Source organism: Galleria mellonella, unplaced genomic scaffold, assembly GCF_026898425.1.
Source record: "Galleria mellonella isolate WM207_F2 unplaced genomic scaffold, CSIRO_AGI_GalMel_v1 utg352, whole genome shotgun sequence".
NCBI classification, from domain to species: Eukaryota; Metazoa; Arthropoda; class Insecta; order Lepidoptera; family Pyralidae; genus Galleria; species Galleria mellonella.
Window position 1 is genome coordinate 3,279,482 of NW_026442084.1, and position 24,199 is coordinate 3,303,680.

At 30.3% G+C, this 24,199-nt stretch overlaps 2 protein-coding genes across 4 annotated transcripts in view; one reads left to right on the forward strand and one right to left on the reverse strand.

Annotated features, from left to right (window-relative positions):
- LOC113519439 (polyamine-transporting ATPase 13A3-like) overlaps positions 1-24,199 on the reverse strand; it is a 46,777-nt gene that overhangs the window by 20,304 nt on the left and 2,274 nt on the right. The window contains exon 2 of one of the 2 annotated variants that reach the window (XM_026904552.3): positions 3,466-3,550. In XM_026904552.3, coding sequence (XP_026760353.2) covers positions 3,466-3,513 — 48 coding nt within the window. In that variant the 5' untranslated portion in view covers positions 3,514-3,550. Of the gene's footprint in view, positions 1-1,808; positions 2,834-3,465; positions 3,551-24,199 lie in introns of those variants that run through there. The other variant, XM_026904551.3, reaches the window with a different exon arrangement.
- LOC113519440 (DNA-directed RNA polymerases I, II, and III subunit RPABC5) lies at positions 4,692-7,434 on the forward strand. Of its 2 annotated transcripts, none has more exons than XM_026904554.3 (3): positions 4,692-4,801; positions 5,522-5,621; positions 7,206-7,434. In XM_026904554.3, exons 1-3 carry the CDS (start codon positions 4,696-4,698, stop codon positions 7,312-7,314), a joined length of 315 nt encoding a protein of 104 aa, XP_026760355.2. In that variant the 5' UTR covers positions 4,692-4,695; the 3' UTR covers positions 7,315-7,434. The 2 variants fall into 2 exon arrangements, with proteins under 2 accessions (XP_026760355.2, XP_026760356.1); XM_026904555.3 differs by having other exon boundaries at positions 4,738-4,895.

Here is a 24,199-nt window from a genome sequence, read left to right on the forward strand (position 1 = left end):
GACAACTAAAGGAGGTTATGGTGGAAGGATGGGCAGCAACATCCCTTTTAAAATATCACCAAAAGCCAAACTGCAGTTGCTAACCCACCTGCCAAGCTTGGCAACTACTGTCAGAACTCCCCTTAAGGGGGAGACAATGTTCAGAAGTAGATAGTTAATGGCTGATACACATGAGTGAACCTTCCATTATAGGAAAGGTGTGTCAGTGCACCAACAAGGTCATATAAATAAAGTGATGACCAATAAAATAAAAATAATATTGAATAATAACCATTCTTTTATCAATATTGTTATACACATAGTAATTGGACATTTTGAAATGATTTATTTACATATATATATATACAATAAAATAAATTCAATTGTAAAACTTGTGATAGCACGTAATATGCAACATTTCTATACCTACAATATTCGATTTGAATTTAAAGATAACTATTTATCTGCTTATCTACTATACCCATTTAATTAAAGGTCATTTAATTTTGTAACATGTAGTTATTTACTAAGGATATTTGTTTATTTACTAATTATTTTACTAATAATTGTTGATGAAAAAAGCAGGGCATTCATTATTTGACTATATTTTTTATTATATTATAGTTTTAGGATATAACTGTTAATTGAATGAGCTAACTAGAGGAGTCCTGCTAACAAGTACTATCAGATAAGACAGTTCAGCAATATTGTCTAGAGCGAGAAAACATATCATTTATCCACCACATATATTTCACATCTTCATCATATACTGCCCAGGCAGCAGACAATGATATGACAATATCAGTCATTATTTACAAAACATACCCTACTTTGGAGAAGATCAAGAACTATAATAAAGAGAATAGGCTATTGTTGCACCCCACATAGATTTAGTGCAGTTTCAGATGAGCTTCCATCCTCCCACAAAAGTTCAGGTTGTTGTCTTCCTGCCAAGATTTTACTTAGAGATTACAACATTGGGTTCTTGAAAACCAGCATAATGAGGTTTTTTATGGGTCGATAATGCACACATGATATCCTTGGGGTTACAGCTGTTCATTAGTAACCATGTTTACCATCAGATGGACTATATGCTTGTTTGCCACCAAAGCAATATAAAAAAAAAAAAGTATAATAAGAATAACAAATTGTGTATAAACTATTTACATAAGTGCAACAAGATGAACTGGTAACTGAGGAATTGAGTTGATAAATTACAGAACAGGTAAATTTGCAGTATATAGGGTTGTTCAAGTATAATGTAATGCTTGTTAAATTTTTTAAATGTAACAAGCAATACTATTTTGTGTACTTTCCTCCCCCTTCCTTAAAGTTACATATTACCCAAGCAACCATTTTTACCTAAAACTCACAACACTAATAAATACTGACAAAGAAAACAAAATAAAAATTACATAATACAGGTGAGGGATACTCCATAAAACATAACTGAAAAAGGTTGCCAACATAGGTGATCTAAATTCTTTAATTTTATATTTAAATAAAAAAAAACAATATTATATTATGCATTGTTCTATAAGACATCATAATGTTTTACAAAACCTCCTCTCCCCCAAATTGTGTTACATAACACTTAAATGCCTCCTATAGAATGTAGAATATAAATGTTTCATAGTTATAGAAAATTAATGAAAATAATATTAATCATATTGCTACTGAACATAAAGAATGTTAATATATAAAAAAAATATCCTAATCTTCATTCATGCTTATTTCTAAAACCACTCAATTAATTTCTATAACATTTTATATGTTTATTTTTTGTAAATAGAAAAAATTAACATGATATAGGTATAAAATTTAATTACCTGTTCAAAATCTGGGTCTATATTAATACTTTGTGTTGAAAGGCTAAGGAATACCTCTCTAGCATCTTCATGACTAGTTTCAATAAGGGGTTGAACATCATCTTCAGATTCCATGGTAATTGTATTTATTTTAATAAAAGTTTATTTCTTTTTCACTTTATTCATACTGAATATACTTAAAACACTATAAAATGATATTAATAAGTCCCAACAACATTGTGTATGCTGTCATCATATTTTAATTACTTTTGAAATGTCAATATATTATAAATAATTTACTTGTCTATCCTGTGAGAAAACTGCCATTAAATAAAGTATTAAAATTTGTCCATTGTATATTCAGTTTTGAATTACATATTATGAACTATAAGTTGCTTGCTTAGAACAGAAGCATTCAAATAGGTAATTTGATATTTGTAATATTTTACAAATATTAATATTTTAATCTAACTACAATAAGTAAAATTCTTTGCTCTAAAACTTGACGAAAAATAAACTTATTTTATGTATAAAACCACCCCCTAAGCATTGACACTATATATATTACTGGATAATTATAAGATTTTTTTTATATACACTAACTTTTATTTTTTATTTATACGAACTCAAAAAATTTCAACAAGGAAAGTAGGTACTTATAAAAGTGGGAGTATCCAAAATATTTAACTTAATTATTGAATGTATAATGTATGAGACGTCTTTTTTAAAACTTGCAGATTATAATTCTATAAAGCATTTTTTTTACAAATAATCACTAGTATCATATTTCCATTTGAACGAAAAAAGAAACAAAAATAATCAAACACAGCTGTTCAATAAACAACCGTCCTTGACGAAACAAGTCTTTGTTTTTTTAATAATTTTAATTTCAATGATACAGCACATAATAACTGCATTTCACTCAACAATCATGTCTTATTAATTACACTATCATCACATAAATAATTAGTAAAGTTATTTAGATAATATTTAAATTAAAATTCAATCAGTGCAACGAGACATCTCAGTTAAGGAAACACTTTGGGAATAACTTCCACAGATTAAGAAAGTCTATAACTTCACAATCACAATGACATTTTGTTGAGTTAAAAGATAGTAGACAAAAGAAGGCACAGATAACTTATGAAAATTTACAATTTACGTATTGGATGTTTTCATACTAAGAGGGTATTCGAATTATCCTACTTCGACCCATTTTTTTTTATTTCGAAGAGATAAAGGATTTATGCAGCGAATTTGTGCGTCCGTCTTTTACACTGCAATTTAACAACTACTAACAAGAAATTTTAAATATTAAAAAAAATATATAAATCTCCTAATGGATATGATGTTAATGAAATATTAAATTCACTAATAAAACTAAAGTATTATTATTTGAGTACTTCATTTTGAAATTTTAAAACTGGCTTTTATTTAGGAATTTAATGTCCCTTACATTTTTATGTAGCATAGGTGATTTATTATGTAAAGACATATTTTAAATAATTATAGGATTTATAAGATAGATAGTTATACAATTTACTTATTGTTAATTAAATCTAGATTCTCCTGTTAACTATGATAGTGTCCAATACATAGTAAAATAATATAGTCCAATAAATGTAATAGATGCGCAGAAATCCTGTCGTATAAATCTTTAAATAACTAGTCATCTTACCATTTGACTGTCTTCCGTGGTAATGTATTGTTCCATACCCAAAGTCATCTTTGTTTTTATGTTATGAGATTCCAATTGAAATAATCTGTAACAAAAAAAGTATGGTAACTAAATTTTTTTCATGAAGAAACTATCTATTTATACTTTCGTTTATTTATTTGTCTGTTTCTTGTTGAAACAGACAAAATAAACTAAATGAAAATATTATTGAAATTTATAAGTTGCTAAAACGTAATAGACTAGCCTATAAGATTATAATTGTAGACATATCTATAAAAAAATATTAGTTTTGAACTCTCTTTAATAATGTTACATGTAAGGCTTAGATTATATAGATAGAGCATCGAGCCTCAAAAAACGGGTCAACTTTTTGTCAGCTAATTGTTAAATTAGTTAACTCGTTTCTTTTATCAGTATTCTATATACTTACGCATACATTATATCTTGACGTATCTACATTTAATCACTTAATAAATAAAATGAGTTTTTACACATAAAAAAAAATTATAAAACAAAATAAGTCCAAAAGTTATAAAGGAATCACTCATAACTATTTATCACGCAAAATTGTATAAAAAAGTTGACCTGTTTTTCTCAAAGCATTCCTTTAGAGACACTCTATCTATATAATCAAGATGTATACATACATCATAATACTATACTGGAAGTATTAGATGATCTCATTATATTTTTTTACTTTATTGTAAGATACGACTTTTTTTGGACTTTAGAAATAATGTTATGAGAGGATTTCGCATGTAGGGACTTTTGTTTTTGAGATTACTGAATGTGATGACGATGGTAAGGTTGATTATCTGTAAAAATTAGTTTTTTTCTTAATAAACATCATATAATATTACTTACATGATATTTATTATAATTATAAGTTTATTACATTATAGAGATTCTATGTGGACTAATTAAATTCTTTCATTGAAAAATAATGTCTTTGGAATTTTTACCAATATATAATATTTATAAACTAACTCTATGATCATGAATATAATGACCACTTAAAATTACCTAAATATTTATTTTTATAAAGATTATGTTTTATTACTATATATATATATCTGTTTTTTTATATTTTATATTTAATTTTTTTTGTAATTTTCAATATTGTAATTTACTATTAATAAAACAAATCGCACTTATTATACAAACTTCAATGTAAATCGGTTAAATAAAATCTTGCACTCATAATTAACTGGTAACTGTAATAAAGACCTAATGCCCATAATCTGTGGCCGGCTGCCGTCTGCAAGTTGTCGTCAATCTACTGTCAGTCGTTCAGCGTCAACTGTCAAAGAGCCAAGTGTCACTGTTACAAAGCAAAGTTTGTATTGTATCAGAATCTTGTCTAATTTATTTTATTGTTTTATTTGTATTCTTTTGAATTTATAAAGTTTATTCTGTACAAAACATTTAAGGTAATAGATTTGTATTTTTGTCAATTGTTACTTGTCCTTATTGTTATTCATATTTAATTTAGTTACAATTTAAATGTTTATAACCTCAAAATGTATATTCAGGTTTATTTCTTGGCTCTCGTTAAGTTTTCGTTATTTAACATAAATTAGGGATAATACTTGCGGTATTTTTTGCACGTAATTCAGTAATAGAAAAATGAAATAAAAAATTATATCAAATAATGGAAAAAAACTAACGTGAATACTCAAGATATAGTTATAAAGTTGGATAATAAAATGTACTAAAAATTTCCCAAATACTTTAACTTGGGCTCATATTTAATATACAATATTATTATATGTCTTTATCTAAATATATATATAAATAACAATATGTATATTATAAGAATGTATGTAATGTATTTTATATATTCATTTTTGTAGCATATGTTTTATTAACAGTTTTCTTTTTTTATTAATTATGCTTCTTGCACCAAGCAAGCTTAGCTTTAGCAATAAGACTGTCTTTTATACTACATAAGTGTAATATATATTTATCTACATATTATTTTGTAAGTGATGTAATAAAGAGTAAATAAATAAATTTTACACATCATTGTTTGTAATATTAGAATATTTACTTCCAGACACCATGATCATTCCAGTTCGTTGTTTCACTTGTGGAAAAGTAATAGGCAATAAGTGGGAAGCATACCTTGGCTTACTGCAAGCAGAGTATACTGAAGGGTGAGTATTATATAGTGATATTATATTGTAGAGTATGAAGACTATGGGCATCTTAATGGGTTTCATATATTAATGATTATAATATATTATGCAGGTAGTCCTCGACTTACATCGTTTTGATTTATGTAATTTCAAGTTATGTCGAATGATGTTTTGATACTATTCCTCAAGCATACATCAATTATTTCGATTTCCGGCATAGAAGAATTAACTAGCAATTTCATAAGTACATATATAATTATTTTAAGAACTTTTGATAATTAAGTATGTATACCCTTCATACCTTTGTTATAAATACAGTTTTTTTTTTTATTTAGTTTGTGTGGATCCTAGCCCTTGAGTTTTACATGTAAAAATATGAACAAATATGTCTCGACTTACATTGTTTCGATTTACAATATTTGTCATTTTACAGTAGCATATTTGGAGAACCTAACATGCTGTAAGTATGAGGACTGCCTGTTCTGTATTTATGGTTGTGTTTATTGTTGTTCTGTATTTATGGGTGTTGTTTATAATGTATACAACAAAGGTCCATATGTGCCAACAATTACTAATATGAATATTTCTTGTATTATTTTGTTTAGTTCCAGATTTTTAGTATCTTATTCTTTGTAATTTCACTACTCCTAAAGTTCCCTAATTGATAATTTTATTCCTTATATTCAGTTGTTTAATATTCTCATCACAGAAATATGGGTCAAAATAAGACAAAAATAAGCCTTTCATACTAGTAAAGCACATATAGCTGTTAAGTTAGTTTAGAACATTGATAATTTTTTGTATTTTTTTTTGGGTTTATGAATCATCAAATGTCTATTCTTATATAGCATATATCATAGCATGAGTAGATACTTGATTTTATTTATGCTTAACGATTTTAATTCCACCCTCTATAAGAGGTGTTATTTGCCATTAAGCCAAAGTCATTTATGGTTCTTTCGGTTTAAGGCCAATAAAACATTTACAAGCATTAGATATAATAACACAATGTTAATAACATATTTACCTTGAATGTTTATTATATTATAAACACATATATAAAATTTTATAGTTAGTATACTGTGATAATATAACTAAATTGTGTTAGGTTTTATCAGCTGTCATTATAGGGTGTAGGTGTTATTCAAACAAGTGGTACATGAAAAACATGGTCATTGTAATTATATCAAAATAAAGGACTTGAAGTTTTGAGAATTTTATCTTTATTACTTGATTGTGATAGGTTAGGTATGTTCTATGCTTGTATATATAATTTTATTTAAGTGCTTATGAGGAAAACTGAATATAAAAAAAATTTCATAGTTGTATACTCATATGTCATATCATATTACTATGTGAGATTCAAAATTTGTCATATTTCATTGGACAAAGTGTTGAATATTAATTATATATGTATAATTAATAAATAATTATGGCAAGCAGTTACCAAAGCCTATGAATGCCTGCAATACCACAGGTATTACATGCGCGTTATCGACCCTTAAGGAACCTTTTTACCGCCCTTTTAAAGAAACCCATGCTGTAGTATCTTGGAAAAACCTTGACAGTTATCCTAATTTATTATCTTTAATTTTGTTTCAGTGATGCATTGGACGCGCTGGGCTTGAAGAGATACTGCTGTCGTCGAATGCTGCTCGGTCATGTGGATCTTATTGAGAAACTCCTCAACTATGCACCATTAGAAAAATAAATTTCTATAAAATTATATTTAAGTGATAAAATGTTAGGTTATTGATAATAAATTATAAGTATTTTATTCATCGTTCTATGTGATATTTAATAATAAAGCCTGATTTTAAATAAAAAAAAATCTTTCATTTATTTTTACAAATGAATAAAAGGAATAAAAAGGAACAATAGAAAGATAAAAAAAAAAATAGAAAATTAAAACAATAAATATAGGCTGATGGCTTTGGTCAGTAATCGAGAAATGCCCCCACTAAATGTATGTCTTCAGTGACTACAACACTACCAATATTCTATATTATACAAACAACCAGGTAAATAACAGGCCACTTCTTATTCTAATATACGCGGGCAAAGCCACGATATACAGCTAGTGTTATATATTTCATGATATAGTTCCTAAAAAAACTCCGTTCTACAAATAGGTAAATAACTTGAACAGTAAAACACTAATCCACCTCAAATACAGACAAAATTAATTCATGGAATAATTCCGTGACTCTAATCTTTATAGACTGGCAATTGTAACCGGTTATATCCAGTTTTCTATATAAAGATACCTCAACTGCAAGGTAATTTGGAAAAGCGATTAGCATTGATCGGATATCCTCTGACTTAACACGAGGACAAGAGAGGGAAAATGCATGGGTAGCGGTGATGCAAGACCGCCTGTATGTGATATTGGTTACAAATTACAACATAGAGATTATCTACACTTCAATACAAAAAAGCAGGTCCGATAATGCGGGTTAACTCAATAGTAATTACTTCCTTAGTGGTTTAATTACGTAGTATTTTTATTCGTTTCTGTAAGAAGGACACTCACTTTATAATATTGAAAATGACAAATAAGCTATCGTTCCACCTAATATAAAGCTAACCGTCGCCTATACACGTACAGGGTGCAGATGGCTCAAGACCCTTCCTTATGGCAGTCTACGGGTAAGCTTATGTTGATGATATGATTATGATGAATCCTGGATGAACCCTGGAAACCACCTTGGTTAATTCTTGTGAAATTCGACACCACCGCCAACGTATACCGACGGCGTAGACGGAGTAACCATTTCATTATCATTCATAAACAGAACGTCTAACCCTGGGACCAGAAGGTACTAGATATTAGTAACGGAAACTAGCAACGTTGGGTATGTACCCTGTAAATTCACTGAAAGGGTGGGATATGGTCCCACCCTTCAAAGGGAAACAATCATGCAAATACAACTGCTTCACGGTAGAAACATGAGTGGGATAGAGATACCCAAGCAAACGACTTGTACAAAGTCACCCTCTGTACACTTCATCTAAACTATGAAAAATTACTTATGATATGTCATTTTGTAATAAATGGCAACAACAGGCCAACAAATGGAAATAGCACTTTATATAATAATATTCCGGTTGTAGTTTAAATACATATTACACCAACTTTTTATAGACTGCTTAAATTAGAAATACACAAAATAACTTATAAATTTAAAACCAGACAAACAACCAACCAACAACACTTAAATGTTTTGACATGAAGAATTTAAACCCTTATATGGAGCTCAAACAACGAGTAATAAGTAAACGAAATATTTGCCCATAATAATATTGACGCGAAGAGTACAATTTAGTTAAGTGTATGATAATTAATCATATGAGATCACTTCAACCATACAAAAAACCATGGATGTTTGAAAAAAAAATATATTTTTTTAACTGTGATGTCTTGTTATGCATTTCAGCTTTGGAGCAAGTTATTTACATTCAGAGATAACAACTTGTCCTCAGTAGTGAATGTCACAGTATAACACAGTTGATATGCATGGTCACCTTTTGATTATATTGCACGAAAACCTTCAGACTTCAATGATATCACATACGGATAGGACATCATCGACTCTGAGTCACTTAGCATTATGTGGGGATGTACCTGAAACGCTCCATATAAGGTATTACACAATATAACAGTTTAGTTTCCTTCCTTTCAGCCTATAAACAATATCTTATTAATATGATTGTATTTTTGCGTGTGTGTTACTCGATATCAATGCAACTATAATAATAAAAAATAAATATTTTCGCAAAATGTAAAGCAATTTTGATGATTTTATATTTAAAAGAGCTGAATCATCATTTATCCAATTCTTTTTTCAATTTATTCAATTATTTTGTAATCATTTTGTCAATTATTTTGTAATTTAGTTATTTGTAATTCCTACCTAATATTTTTTAAGCGGCATTCAAAAGGAGAAGGTTTTCAGGTTTTTGGATTCAATAATGTTTACTTCCATGTAGAGTTGTCCCATGGGTGAGAATTAATGGTAACTCTGCCTGCGCTATTTTGGTAAATTAATCAAAAATTAACCACGATGGTTTAATTTCATCGTTTCATTAAAATATTAATATTATTCCTTAATACGTTATTTTTTTTTCTCTTTAATAGTCTGAATATCTATTAGTTGGCATTCTCCGATCTTTTTCATTTATGTATATTACTTGTAACTCTATTCCATGTGGTACCTGCAACTTCGCGAATATTATTGTGTGGCCTTCCTCTCTTCCTCTTTCCCTCTCTTTGACCATTGAGCCACTCTTTTACTTCACTTTTATCTACCTCATATGCCCAGACCACTTTCATTCGAGTTTTCCTATTTTATATGTTATAGCTTGTTTTATCTGTTATGTCTCTGTTTTATATTTTACATCTTAGATCTTTATTCTATTTCTAATATTATTGTTCCTAATTTTGTCTGATTTTTTACTTATACTTACGGAGAAAATATATACAAATTTTTATAATTCATGATCGGAAAAATACTGAAACTATTATACAGCGCAACAGCAAAACGAAAAGAAAAACAGTTCCTTATTGTTGGCAGGTAGCTCCGTGAACCTCATCTCATTGTATCGAGAGTCACGGTCCACTTGTTTCAATCAAAGGTGCCTGGATAATACGTCCCTATTAGCGCAACCGAACGGAACGAGACTGTAGTGGGACAGCTATTTGTTATTTATTATGATTATTTTCTCATATTGACGTTTAGGGCCTTGGCCTCATAAAAACATACTTGTTATATGGCAACTATGTTGGTCATGATAATGGTGGTAATTTAAGTTGGTCACTAAACAAAATTGGACACGAAATACTAGATGGCAAGATAATTTATCATATTTTTTGTCTTTATTCTCTTGCATTGTACAACTTTGTAAAAAAACTATATACTAGCAATGTTTCTTACATTGCTATTGTGTGGCTTATAATTCATACATATAATAATCATATAGCCTTTATTCAGATCAACTACTACTATAGTACTGACATTAAAATAAATATAAAATTTTAAAAACTTAAAACAAAATAATTTTTTTTTATGCCACTGAGGTGGCAAACAAGCATACGGCCCACCTGATGGTAAGTGGTTACCGTAGTCTACGAACACCTGCAATACTTATTATAACTTATTCTAATAATTGTTTCTTGCTTATTTTTACATACATAATAATAAAAACCATTCGCTAATTTAATAATCTGACTTCAAATTATCTTTAATTACCAAAAAAAATCAACAAAAACAGCACGTCTCAAATCCAGCGTCGTCTAGTATTTCTTGTCAAATTCGTTTAGTGACCAATCGTAAAAAGGTTAATGTTTGCGCTTCATCTATTTGATAGAATGTGGTGAAATAGGTCTATTAGTTTGTTGCTAGACCTTCTGTATTGGGGATATTATAAGATTTTGCAAAACCCGTGGCTTTGTCCGCGTTATCTACATAAAGTATCATTTATCCTATCTGTGTAACAATATAGCAAGAAGTGGGATAAATACTTAGACTACTTAATCTTGGTTATATAATTACATGTTTACTAAAAAACAGATTGACAAACAACCATAAAGAGCCCGTAATGTGACCTTAGTTTCCACGTGGATTCTCAAACGTTCCCAGACAGTTTAACGATGGCCCGAGACCTTCGCTCCCCTCGGTCGGTGATATATTGCGAATATATTGACGATTTGCTACTACCTGTTGCTAACCTATAGTCGTTCGTACGCTTTTTTAGAGTTCCATTGAATTGTTTTTGGGGGGCACCCAAAACACGGAAATATTCGATTCGTCTGTATTATTTTGTGACTATGTTATGCAATTACATTATCAATCCTGAATTAATAGACAAGTAATAAAAAAATAAAAAAAATATATTTAAAGATAAAAAATTTCTTTGAGATCACTGCCAGCTGGTAGGGTGCCTAGGATACTTGCTGTATTTCCACGCTGAATCAATGGAAATTTTTATCCATCGAGAGGTTTCCACCAGCCGGCGGAAATCTCTTTGAAAACATTACTCGGCCCTGAATTGACTTCGATAGTGTCTTTTTTATCCATCGATAGGGTTTACTCCCGTCTTGGTCTCTACTCACAAATATGAAAATTGAAGCTACCGATTTTCTTTTAGGAGCTAATGACTGTTTATTGTGTAGCAAAATCCTGTTGCAAACATACAATCATTATATAAGCCGTTACCTGCCCACCGCTGAACATAGGCCTTCCCTATAAGAGGGTTTCATTGTCTCGCTTGGCAGGTGGGTTGGCAACCGCAGTTAGACTTTTGGTTATGTTTTAAGAGGGATGCTGCTGCCCATCCTTCGACTATCAAAAATCCTTAGTCGCCTTTTACAACACCTAGGGAAAAGGAAAGACCATCCCGGTCTAGCATAGGGCTGGACCACATGGTACAATACTATACGTTCTAAATTCCCCGTTTATCATTTTTGTCACAGTTGAAGCGAACTAAAATATACAAGTACCAACTTGAGTAATAGTATGTTTTATTTATTATGCAACTTAGAATAGTAAACTGAAAATTCATTTCACAGGAAGTGGTCACCATCTCACAACATAAATATCACAAGAATTACCTAGCATCTAGGTGTGAGATCCTAAAAGAGAAACCACTTTTACGTCAATTGCCATAAACATTTGGCGCGGAAAACTGACCACCACTGCGAGACTCTATGCCACTGTTTGTCAGTGATCAATCTATAACCATTATTAGATTTACCAACACCCATATTTTGACTATTCTAGGTGCACATTTAAAAAGAGTTACACATTAATCTTTAATTTTTTTATCTATGTCTCTGTTACCAGAAATAAATTGCATCGCAGTGGAATATAAAAAAAAATGTCGAAATACTGTGAAATTCGCCTCTTAATGGAATGTAATAGAAACAAGGGAGATCAAAAAATCCTAAAAACAAAAAATATGATAATTTCTCATTTCACAATAGTAAAACAACTATAGTTAAGTACTTTTAACGTTGTTTTCTGAATGTTTAGTGCGATTTGTAAAAAGATTTACGTTACAACAGCTTTCACGGTTACGTCAGTACGTTTGTATGGACACCTGGGTTTTCGAAACTATCCGCTAGAGGCGCTATTAAGTTTTCAATACAAATTATCTAGGTAAACGGTAAAGTTAATCTCTGTACTTCTTATATTTTGCACTCAGTGTCAATTGTTATGCTAATTAAGTCACATCTCGTACATTACTCTCTTCTTAAGCTCAGTGTCATGTTAATTTTGTACAAATATATAAGAAATACGCCTTACCATTTACGTAAGTCTATTATAATTTTACTTTTTTCAAAGACAGCAAGAAAAATTTAAATATGTAGATCGGTTAGCAGTTCCAATTGAGTAATCGATATCTGTAAACGAATTATTTGAGTCCAATTCAAAAATTTACATAGTTATTACTAGTACAGTATAAAGTATATTATTTGTGGTTGTTCTCAGTATATATTTTTATCGCCTTTATTCCATTACTAGCTTTTATCTGCGACTTCGCCCGCGTGACCGAGATATGTTCACTGACCAGGAGAAAAAATAACCTACAACCGTCTCCAAGGTCCCACCTATCTTAATAGCAAATTTCATCATAATCGATTCAGCGGTTTAGATGTGAAAACGTAACAAACAATCAAATAAACTCACTTTCGTATTCATAACATTACTTAAGGATAAAATATTGCAGTAAAATTCGATATACACAAAAAAACTTTTATTTATCATTTTTATCATATAGGTATATTATAAATAAACATGCAATCTGAAAACAACTTCGTAAATTTATCTCTTGATTGCGCGACAAAAACTTGTCCAGTGAATTGTAAAAATTCGTATGTTATAACAATATGCAATATATTGCAGTTTTTATGTTTGTTTAATATCCCTCAAACTACATTAGTATTCAATAAAAAAAGAATTAAAATAAATAATTTAAATCTAGTTTCATTTATATGTACATTTAAATGTAATTTAATTGACATAAAAAATTTTTAAATTTTGTCTTTAGTATTGCGAGTGTCACAGTGTATTCTGTGATGTCTATTCATACGAACAGACATCACAAAATACACTGTATATGTAATGTATATATTATATACATATAATATACATACATACATACAATATATATATATATATATATATATATATATATATATATATATATATATATATATATATATATATATATATACAGTTTCATTTGTGAACAGCAAACTTAACTCGGTTTTAATTTTACAAATGACTAACAAACAGTCTTTACGTCAGATAAGTTATCTATATAGGTTAACGAATTAAACTTACCATTTTCTGCCCACTTACCCATGTGGTACTCGTTTTAAGTATCGATTAAAACTGACTTGTTGAATATAACACCTATTGTAGATAATTTTGAGATAATATTCAATTAGGTCAGTAATTGGTTATTATTCCTTCATGAAATGACTTTAAATAGGACGTTCTCAATACTGTTGAATTTTTTTTTACGTTACATCATAATTCTTGCGCCACCTATCCACTTCTATCGATAAGGAGGGAAAGGGATTGTTAGTAATGGGGTCAAATAGCCCCATTACTAGCAATATACCCTGTCAGGTCGACCTCCACGTGGTTCCCCCTGGAAATCATCGTGACTAATTCTAGTTGAATTCGTTAGGATGAGCTAACTGACCTGCTTTCATCCTCATCAGTCATCTATCAGTGGTACCCCGCCAGTGTATACCAATAGCGCAGGCGGGGTTACCATACCATTATCATCCATTAAAAAAAACCTACTTCTATCTATTCTCCTTTAACCAAAGGTTGTCTGTAAGAGATTGCCCTGGCGATAAGACCGCCTTTTGTACCTTTATGTGTATATTTCAATCTGTATTTATGTTACTGTATTTCACTTGTATTATTCACTTGTCATTGTATATTTTTATTTATGGTGTAATAAAGAGTTAAATAAATAAATAACTGTCACTGCTAAACCGATATGGAAAATAATTTTTTATCTGCAAGGAAATACTTGTAGACTGGTCTCATAGAAATTTTATCAAAATCGGTTCAGTTATTTGATTTTTAAATCAAAATAACAAGTTTTGTCACAATTGAAGGCAACTTTTATTGTGTGAGACAATCTATAATTATTTATATATGTATTAACATTTTAATTAACATTTATTTTATCAAAGAAATACGAACATTGCTTTAGCAGTAAAATCAATTAAAAACAAATACAGGAATAAACTTTTTGACCAAAAAGAAGAAATTAAAATTGATTCAGAATTAGCGAAAACTATCACGTAACTCTTATATTCTCTGTGACGTAACATACCTATATGAAAAATGCCAAGGCCAACATTTAGCGACAGATCGCATTCAAATGTATATATTAGTGTCCCATCCTAGTTTCTTTATAAAACACAGCCCGTGTTAAGCACTGACAATAAAGTTTTCTATACATTAGTTCTTTTTAAAATTTTTTTTTTATAATATAGGGGGCAAATGAACATGCAGCTCACCTAATCGTAAGTGACTACCGTCGCTCATGATCACCTACAACACCAGAGGTAGTGGAGGTGTGATGCCGGCCGCCTTAGAAGGTATATGCTCTTGAATGTTACAATGTCGTATAGGTTCGGAAATACTGCTGCTAGAAGTGGATACCAAAGAGTGGTTGTGCGTGGAAGTAAGTGCCTTGAAAAAACGTACAGTAGAAGACTGCCACTCATCCGGATGGTTTACCCATTAGAAACAAAACAATAGTTCAAGTTTTAGATATTGTGCATTAACATATTGGATAATTTTTTTCTATATTAAGATAGAAAATGCTGAGATATAAGACATAGCTAATTATATTTACATTTAGGAAACATCTATGTATTTAGCCGTAACTGACCTCTCCATATTTGAAGTGTTGCATCACAGTTTAAAACAGTAAGTCATTGGAGAAAGTGCCTATGTCATATAACATTATAACAAGTACAATTTGTAACTGTATTTAATTAATAAATATTTATAAATCAGCAAAACCTCATGCCTTCAAGAAAAAAGCATATTCCTTTTTAAAAAGCTGACAGTACGCCTGCAATGTCTCTGGCGCTACGGGTGATCATAGGCGGTGGTAGTCCATTATTATCAGGTAAGCCGCATGCTCGTTTGTTCCCTGTGTTGTATAAAAAACTGAACCTTTTTCCCAAAGAAACAAGGGTTACAAAAATGTTTGATGAACACCGTGGAAAACAGATAGAATTCTATATAATATACCTAATTTATTTACCACCTTTTAGTCTGGGTATCGTAAGGCAATTTAATGGTCGAAGGATGGGTTCCTTTTAAAACATCACCAAAACCCTGACCACGGTTGCAAGCCTTGTCAAGCATGGCAACTACTGGTAAAATCCCCCAAATATTTATGGGGGAGACCTATGTTCAGCAGTGGACAGTTAATGACTGATATGATGATGTAATTTAAATTACATATTTACTTCAAAGATGGTCCATATAAGAGATTTATTGAGCAAGAATAAATGGAGATGTCGGTAGGGGCCGCCCTAGACGGATGTATGTTGACCAAATAAGCGACGTGCCGAAGAAAGGCCAAATTAAAAGTACCCGTAACCGGCGAGCGTGTATGAAAAGATTGTTGAATGTGGAAGAAGCGAAAGAGGTTTGTTTGAATGGAAGCATTTGGCGTTCCATTATTTCTGCCTACCCTAATGGGAGACAGGCGTAACAGATATGTATGTATGTATGTATGATATGGTCCATATTTTGAGTACCAAATAAGTTTGATTTAAAGCCACTCAGTCGAATACATGAGACTAAAATCTAAAATAAAAAGTGAGTCGAATAAGTGTAACTAAAAAAACTTAAAAAATCTTAACTTTATAAAGTCAACATTATTAGTTTACACAGGATGTAGAGAAAACAGTAATACTGTTATTGTAATAACAAACAAGCTGATGGCTCACCTAATGGAAAGTAGTAATCTTAGCCTATAAACATGAGCAGTATCATGGACATAACAGAGTATTTCGCTCATGATAACCCCCATGCGTTGCCATTCCTGAGGACTCAGGTGTTATTCCTCTGTACCCTCTAAATTCACTGTCATATCCCATCCTTCAAACTAAAACACAGCCATGCAAATACAACTGCTTCACGGTAGAAACACGAATGGGACATAGGTGCCCAAGCAAACGACTTTTGTACAGTCTCCCTCTGGTAAATTGTGTCTCCAGGCTTTAATTACATTATATGATTTCTGCTAAAAAAAAAAATAATTTTTATCAATGGCCCAATAAAAGAAAAAAACCGGTAGAAAATTATTACAGCGTAATACCTATTTAATCTGTCTGTGTATACAAGGTTTAAGCAATGATTTGTAAATCTTGCGACACTTATATTCGTTGCTAGAGTAAATTGCATGCATACCTATGCATCTAATAATATCTAGTCGTATAAATGGTACAGTACGAACCGTGTAATTTGTGGTTACTGCAATAATAATCATATATTATATACAGTATAACGAAAACTATATGTATACATATAAAATTAAAACTGATATAAGATTGTGGTTCATACAAAAAACTAACTTCAATTAGGGCAAAACCTGTTATTTTTATTTGAAAATTTAATACTGAATCGATTTTGTTAAGATTTTTTAAAATTAATCTAAAAGTAAATCCTTTTATTTTGAACTAAAATAAAAAAAATATCCTAATTGCTTTATAACTGTCGGATTTATGAGGTAAAAAATATAAATATAATATATATATATATATATATATATATATATATATATATATATATATATATATATATATATATATATATATATATATATATATATATAAAGTGAGAACCTCCTTCTGTTTTAAAGTCTGTTGAAATTTAAAGTCTCATGTTTCTATCACGTGAACGTAGTAGCAATATTAAGAGGAAATGCCGCTATGGAATAATAATTCGATATCTATAAACAAAAATGGATTCGATTCTAATTCAATTTCTAAAATTAAAATTTTAATTTGATATCACAGTTAAGTCAAAATTATTATATTTTTTACTTTAAGATAGTCCATAGAACTGTTATCTCGTAAAATTATCATATTAAAATATTATTGTAGATTAAGAGAAAAATAAAGAGAATCGACTTCAATGTGCGTATGAACCCATAAATTAATTATTTAATTTTCATAATAATCCGACTACAGTTTCAAAGGAAAAAATAATTAAAACGTAATTTAATTTTTTTTCTTTAATACAAATATTTAAGAATTATTTTAATTTTTCTATATATTTTATATATTATTTTATAACATAAACATCATGGGGGAGAAAAGGGATTGTTTAATGGAACTGAGAATCCATCAATATGTATGAATTCGGTGGAAACTATCATGATTAATGAAAAATCATCATGATGCCTAACTGGCCTGTTTTCATTCTCATCTATCACCCTTCACGCCAACGTACCCCATTAGCGCAGGCGGGGTTACCACTCCATTTTCATCCAATAAAAAAAAAAAACATAAACATCATTGAATGAATTCGTATCAAAAATGAAAGTTTGCTGAATTTATACAACGAATTATACTAGGAGTGTATATGGTAACATGATTCAATCGAGCATTTGAATGTTAATGAAGAAATAAAAACCACCACATACGCAATACATGTGTACATACATCAGCGATGGATTGGACTATTAAAATCTTAATCAAAATTAATTAGGTACAAGATGTGTGAAACATTACATAATATTTAAAATACATTAACAAGGTTATTAAAAATTTACAGAAAAGTGACATTTCAAATCGAAGTTCGAATTCCAAATTAATTATAAAAGTAATTAAAAATTTACAAATCTGAACAAAATTCTTAATTAGTTAAATATAAAGACGAGTAAGCTGAAGTGGCAATAGGCTATAATTATAGCTTAGGCAGCCGATACATACATGTTTATATATATACATATGTATGTATTTATATCAATTAATATTAGTACCGCATTCGAGTATTCTAACACTTCTCTAAGGTTGACGAGAGAATGTTTTTATTTACTAAAGAATAAATAAATAAAGAAGCACTAGATGAAAGTATTCCCAGTTTCCCAGTTAGTGACTCACGTGTGGATATCTAGATTCCTGAGCTCCTATCACAACTTTGCCTGGATTATTTTTATTGAATTTGTTTCGTATAATAAGAAATATTTTTTATTTAAATAAACTTATTAATAAGGACTATTTTTATTATGACTACTCAATTAGAAAAGTAGTTTCAATCAAGAAAAAGATGGAAGCAGATTGAGAATAGAGTAGAATAGAAATAGTCTTTAAACATATATATTACACTTTAAATCGTCATGTCTTTATGATTGTACTGCTGGGTTTGGTATGTTATTATCTGTTGAGGAAACCCTGCACGAAACACAACAGTTACTTTTTTAAATTATCATTGTATAAGATAATTTTACATTTGCATGAGTAGTGACTATAATTAGCATTAGGCTTTATTTATACACATACATACATATCTATTAATATGTATTAAATAGAAAATAAACAAGCAAACGTAAACAGACCAGTCTCCATAAGTTGCACCCATTACCGAGTATAACAGATAGGCCAGCCATCATTGCGCGCAACCATAACCCAACGACCCGGCCCAACACACCGCATGTCATTTGCCCTTTTTAACCTTTAAAAGCCTTAATTTTTAAATCAAATTAAAAAATATATAAGGTACACTTATACTTTTACTGTGTTTACTAATGGAGAAAAATAATAGTAAAAAAATCAAAACGATATTTTTATATATTTACTTAGAAAAAAAATTTGGTAACATGTAAACAGTCAAATATTAAAATAAAATCGATTGTAGGCGCCCAATGCGATTTATAACCCCGGTATCAAATTTGAAACTTCAGGTATTTCAGGGTAAAAAAAACGTTGAATTTTATAAATTTATGGTACAGTGCGAATGCAAACAACTGAATAACGTAAAGCCCTCCAAAATCTCATTTGCACAAGGCGACGTCCACTATAGAAAATTATAGTTGACTGTTTTGTTTGGAAACATTTAAATAATCTCCATTCACACATTTAACATAATCTGTGTAGGTACAGTTTAGTTACCTGTTTACACGGTCAGTGTAAATTGTCACAGGGTTACATTTGTATAGTTGTTTTATATTTTCTCACATACAGGTACTTAGAATATATTTAAATATGACTTATTGTGTCTCTACCTAATTATATGAATGATGATTGTACAGGCCACATAAAACATATACATAAGTACTCGTACGTGCTTGCTTTGCGTTGTTCGCGTTTTAAATGATAATGCGCGCTGTACCGTGAAACCGATTCGGGTAATTACATCGAGTCCTTTATTTTGTGAACAATAAAAATGTATTTTTTTATTGGATGAATATGGAATGGTAAACCCCGCCTGCGCTAACGGGATACGCTGGCGGGGCACGTGAATGGTGATCGATGAGAATAAAAACAGGTCAGTTAGCCTATCATGATGAATTCATCTGGAATTAATCATGATAGTTTCCAGGGGAATCGCGAGGAGGTCGACCTGGTTGGGTATATTGCTAGCAATGGGATTGTCAGTCTCCATTACTAGCAATCCCTTTCCCCCTAATAAAAATGTATTCATATGTGATGTCTAATTTGTCTTTGTAGTTTTTTTTAATTATACTGCTTTATTCTCAAATTGTCGTGTGGTTTTAGCATAGAATGGATGGATCATCTCTTCCTTTCCCGTGAGTGTCGTAAGAGGCGATTATGGGAACTTAATGGTCGAGGAATAAGTAGCTCTTAGAACACCACCAAAGCCTTACTACAGTTGCTAACCCACATGTCAACCGTAGCAAGTACTGACAAAACCGGTATAAGAAGTTATGGGGTAGGCCTATGTTCAGCAATGGACAGTTAACGGCCGACATGATAATTATCAAATTGGCTAGTCTATACTTTGAACTGCATTAAGATCTGTCTATCTGTCTCTTTGTCTGTCTGCATTAAGATCTTTTTCTCATTCGCGTTTTTATTCCTATACAGTTGTAGTTGCTTGGATTTGTTCATGTTTAAACTTTGATATATGGCAGTAAAAATACTGGGTTTGGTAGTATACCTAACTCCTTTTTCCTCAGAAATGGCCGTACATGTACCATGGGCGGCATAGTGTATCCTGATCACAGGATTTTGAATATAACATATGTACGTCATAGTCTTGTTCATGCCTATAGACGTTGGTTACCACTTGACATCAAGTGAGACGTTTGTTTGTTAATCATTTGGAATTGAATAATAATTGATAATTAAAGATTGTGTCCCACAAAAAACCAATATCAATTGTGACGGCTATCTTCATTTAAAAACAAAACAACTAAACCGTTGTTAATAAAATTTCTATGGCACTAAACAGTAAGACGGAGTTATGAGGTAACAGAAATAAAAAAAAAAAACTACTACGGTAAATTAAACTTCAAAATAAAGCTCCAGTAAAGCACCAAGTAAGATTATGTATTTTTAGAACAATGTATTATTTTTAAGTTTGTTCTATGTCAGATTTTTATAAGACATGTCTCGTATTTTTTCACTAAACTTATTATTTTATATCACAAATACATATATGTTTTATTACTGCATCCTGCTATTTACAACAGTATCTACCTACTTAATAGGTAACTTCTTATTTATGTTCTTTTTGGTTATTATATTTAATATGGCAATTATTATAATTTTTCTTCAAATTACTTAATCTGTGTGCATGACCTTTTTTAGATATTTTTTGTCCAACGATAAAAAGAGATGAGTTAGGTACAAGCGAAGCCAAATCCATGTAAAATAACGTGATCATTTGACATTACAGAATAGGTATTATAATAATTAGTTATGTTTAAGCAAAAACCATGAGTGTATTATATGGTATATTAGTTACGTTGTATTTTACTTTGGGCATGAGATGAAAGGTATTCGTAAATAAAAGACGTTGAGAAATAATCGACGCGTGTTTACAAAACATCACATATTTGACATTCTTGATGGGAAAACCACGTGAATTATGGTGTAACATGAAATTTATAGCATTATTTTTATTTCGACTACAAATGTGCTTATCACTCAAGGAAGAGACAAAACAATTACTCCCAGAGTTGTTTTGAGGAATACTCCGTCTAATATCTTATGAAGATTTATAACATTCAATAAGAAAATCAGCGCCTTAAAATATTTAAAAAGCTAGCAAGATTCTTTTTGTAATTGGTGAAAATGTAATGGCAACCCCACTTGTAAACCCCACAATTGGTATATATACGCTGACGCAATAATAGATGAGGATCAAAGCAGATTAAGTTGGTTTATCGTAACAAAATCATATGATCATTTGTGCTCACCCTTTTTTAATGTTTCTTGCTAATTCCTATCAGTGATAGGAATTTTAAGATTTTTTTTATCTTCTCGGTTTATAAAATGTATTTTCCAAAGGAGATCTGTGAATCATATGTACTGAACGTGTCAAGTACTGTCTCTAAAGTACAAGTGCATAGTACTGTTGATAAATCATTAATCACAGACTCGAACCAGACTCGTAAGAGGATGTACTTCTAGGCCTAGATAGAAATTTGACCTTGTGGCTAAACAATTCAATGACAGTAGACATTTTATTGCTCAGGTGGAAATCGTAAAATATATAGCTCTAAGATATAGCTAGTGATATCATAATCTCTTTTCAGATAAGCCTGTATTTGTACATCATCTTAAATACTATTTAACTATATTATCTATTTAGTATCTTTTAAAATTATCTACATTGTCATCTTATAAGCATAGGTAGTTTCTTTTTACGTTATTAGTCATCCAAATCTGACAAAAGTGGTATTATATGTCATAAACATAAATGTAGTCAGTATTTACTTTAAAATTTTGTTCCGGAAAAAAAACAGCGGCTTCAGTCATGACAATATATTGCAATAAAATATATAAGTTTAAAAAAAGAATCATTAAAGTCGGCGCAGAATTTACGAAGTAGTCTCGTAATGAGCACAAAAAAGATTATCGAATTTAAAAACTCTTATTATTTGTTTTTTTCAAACTGTAATAGATAAACTGACAATTATTTATATTAACATAGAAAAAGTATTCCGTAATGCCTTCAAATTCCAAATCTCAGTTAAATGATTTTATGTTTAGATATTTATTAGTATATTAATTCGAATTAATACCCACTTAAGCAATAAGTACGTTACGTAAATACGTGGTCTGGATAAGTTGTAAATGGTTTTGGCAAACATGTTAAGCCTAATTAGCTTCGTACATACCTAATTACGTACTTGAATGACATCTTTAGTATTTACTTAAGTTGGTAAGTAGTGAGTGTAGTAGGTGGCAGCATAGGTTACTTGCTTCACAAACTAATACTTATAAATTAAAGATATTATATTAGATACTAAGGCTAATAAATTATTACAACTTCTTTTTAAATGGGTCTTCTACCAAAAGCTTGTATGAAAAACGAAAGAAAGCAAAATATAAGGATATGGTTAACAAAGGTGTGACAGATATGTATGTATGTAAGGATAACAAAACAAACTAGTTCTAGATATACAGAGATTTGAATTGATTAAATTGCCTTATGTCTGCCTAAATAAATAAATAAGTAGTCAAAAAAGATCTCTTAAGGGCAAAGCTCTTTTAAGGGCAAAGCAATAAACTGAGCCGTGATCATTTTGTGTTACTATGGCACACGCATGAAGGAATGGTAACAAAGGAGATTGTTAGATTATATATTTTGTTTTTGTATTTTTTTTTTATTTGTGCTTTTTTATTTTTATTCTTTTGTCTCTTTTGCTGTGTATTACGTGTATGTTTTTTTTATTGTAATTTGTGTGCTGTAAGTAATGTAAATAAATTATCTATCTATCTATCAAAAGATCCTGCTATTCTATAGACATTGATAACAAATCTTTGACGATCTGATAAAAATTAAATGTTAGGTTAGTGCATGCGATATTATACGAAAGAATTTGCCTCTACGATACTATGAGACTTGAAGGGTCAAACATCTAGTGACTTGATCCATTCAATTGTTTATAATATGAGGGGAGGAATAAATATAAATGTAAATTTAACTCATTTTCACTAAACCTATCATTTGGGCCATTGTGCGTATGAGTCGTAGCTAGTACAGCTAAACAAACACCGCACAGAGGCACAGAAGCTTTATGGGATCTTCACAGGTCTCACGGAGCGACCTCACTGTTCCGAGAATATCTGAACGTTGAGGGGCCATGACTACATTTTCCGGATTGCATAAGCAGCCGTTTCTTCAGCATCAAAACAGCCTCGACATAGAGGGCTGTCTGTGGCCCCTATTATGTAAGAAAAAAGGAATAAAGAGTGGGCATTAACGACTGCAGTTGAATCATTAAAATCAGTTCAAAATTTAACAATACATCGTGTGAAAAAGACCTCTAGACGAATTAGACATTCACACGTTTTGATGCCACTTTAAATGAGTCTTTTTTCAATGGCCAGTAAACACGACTGTATT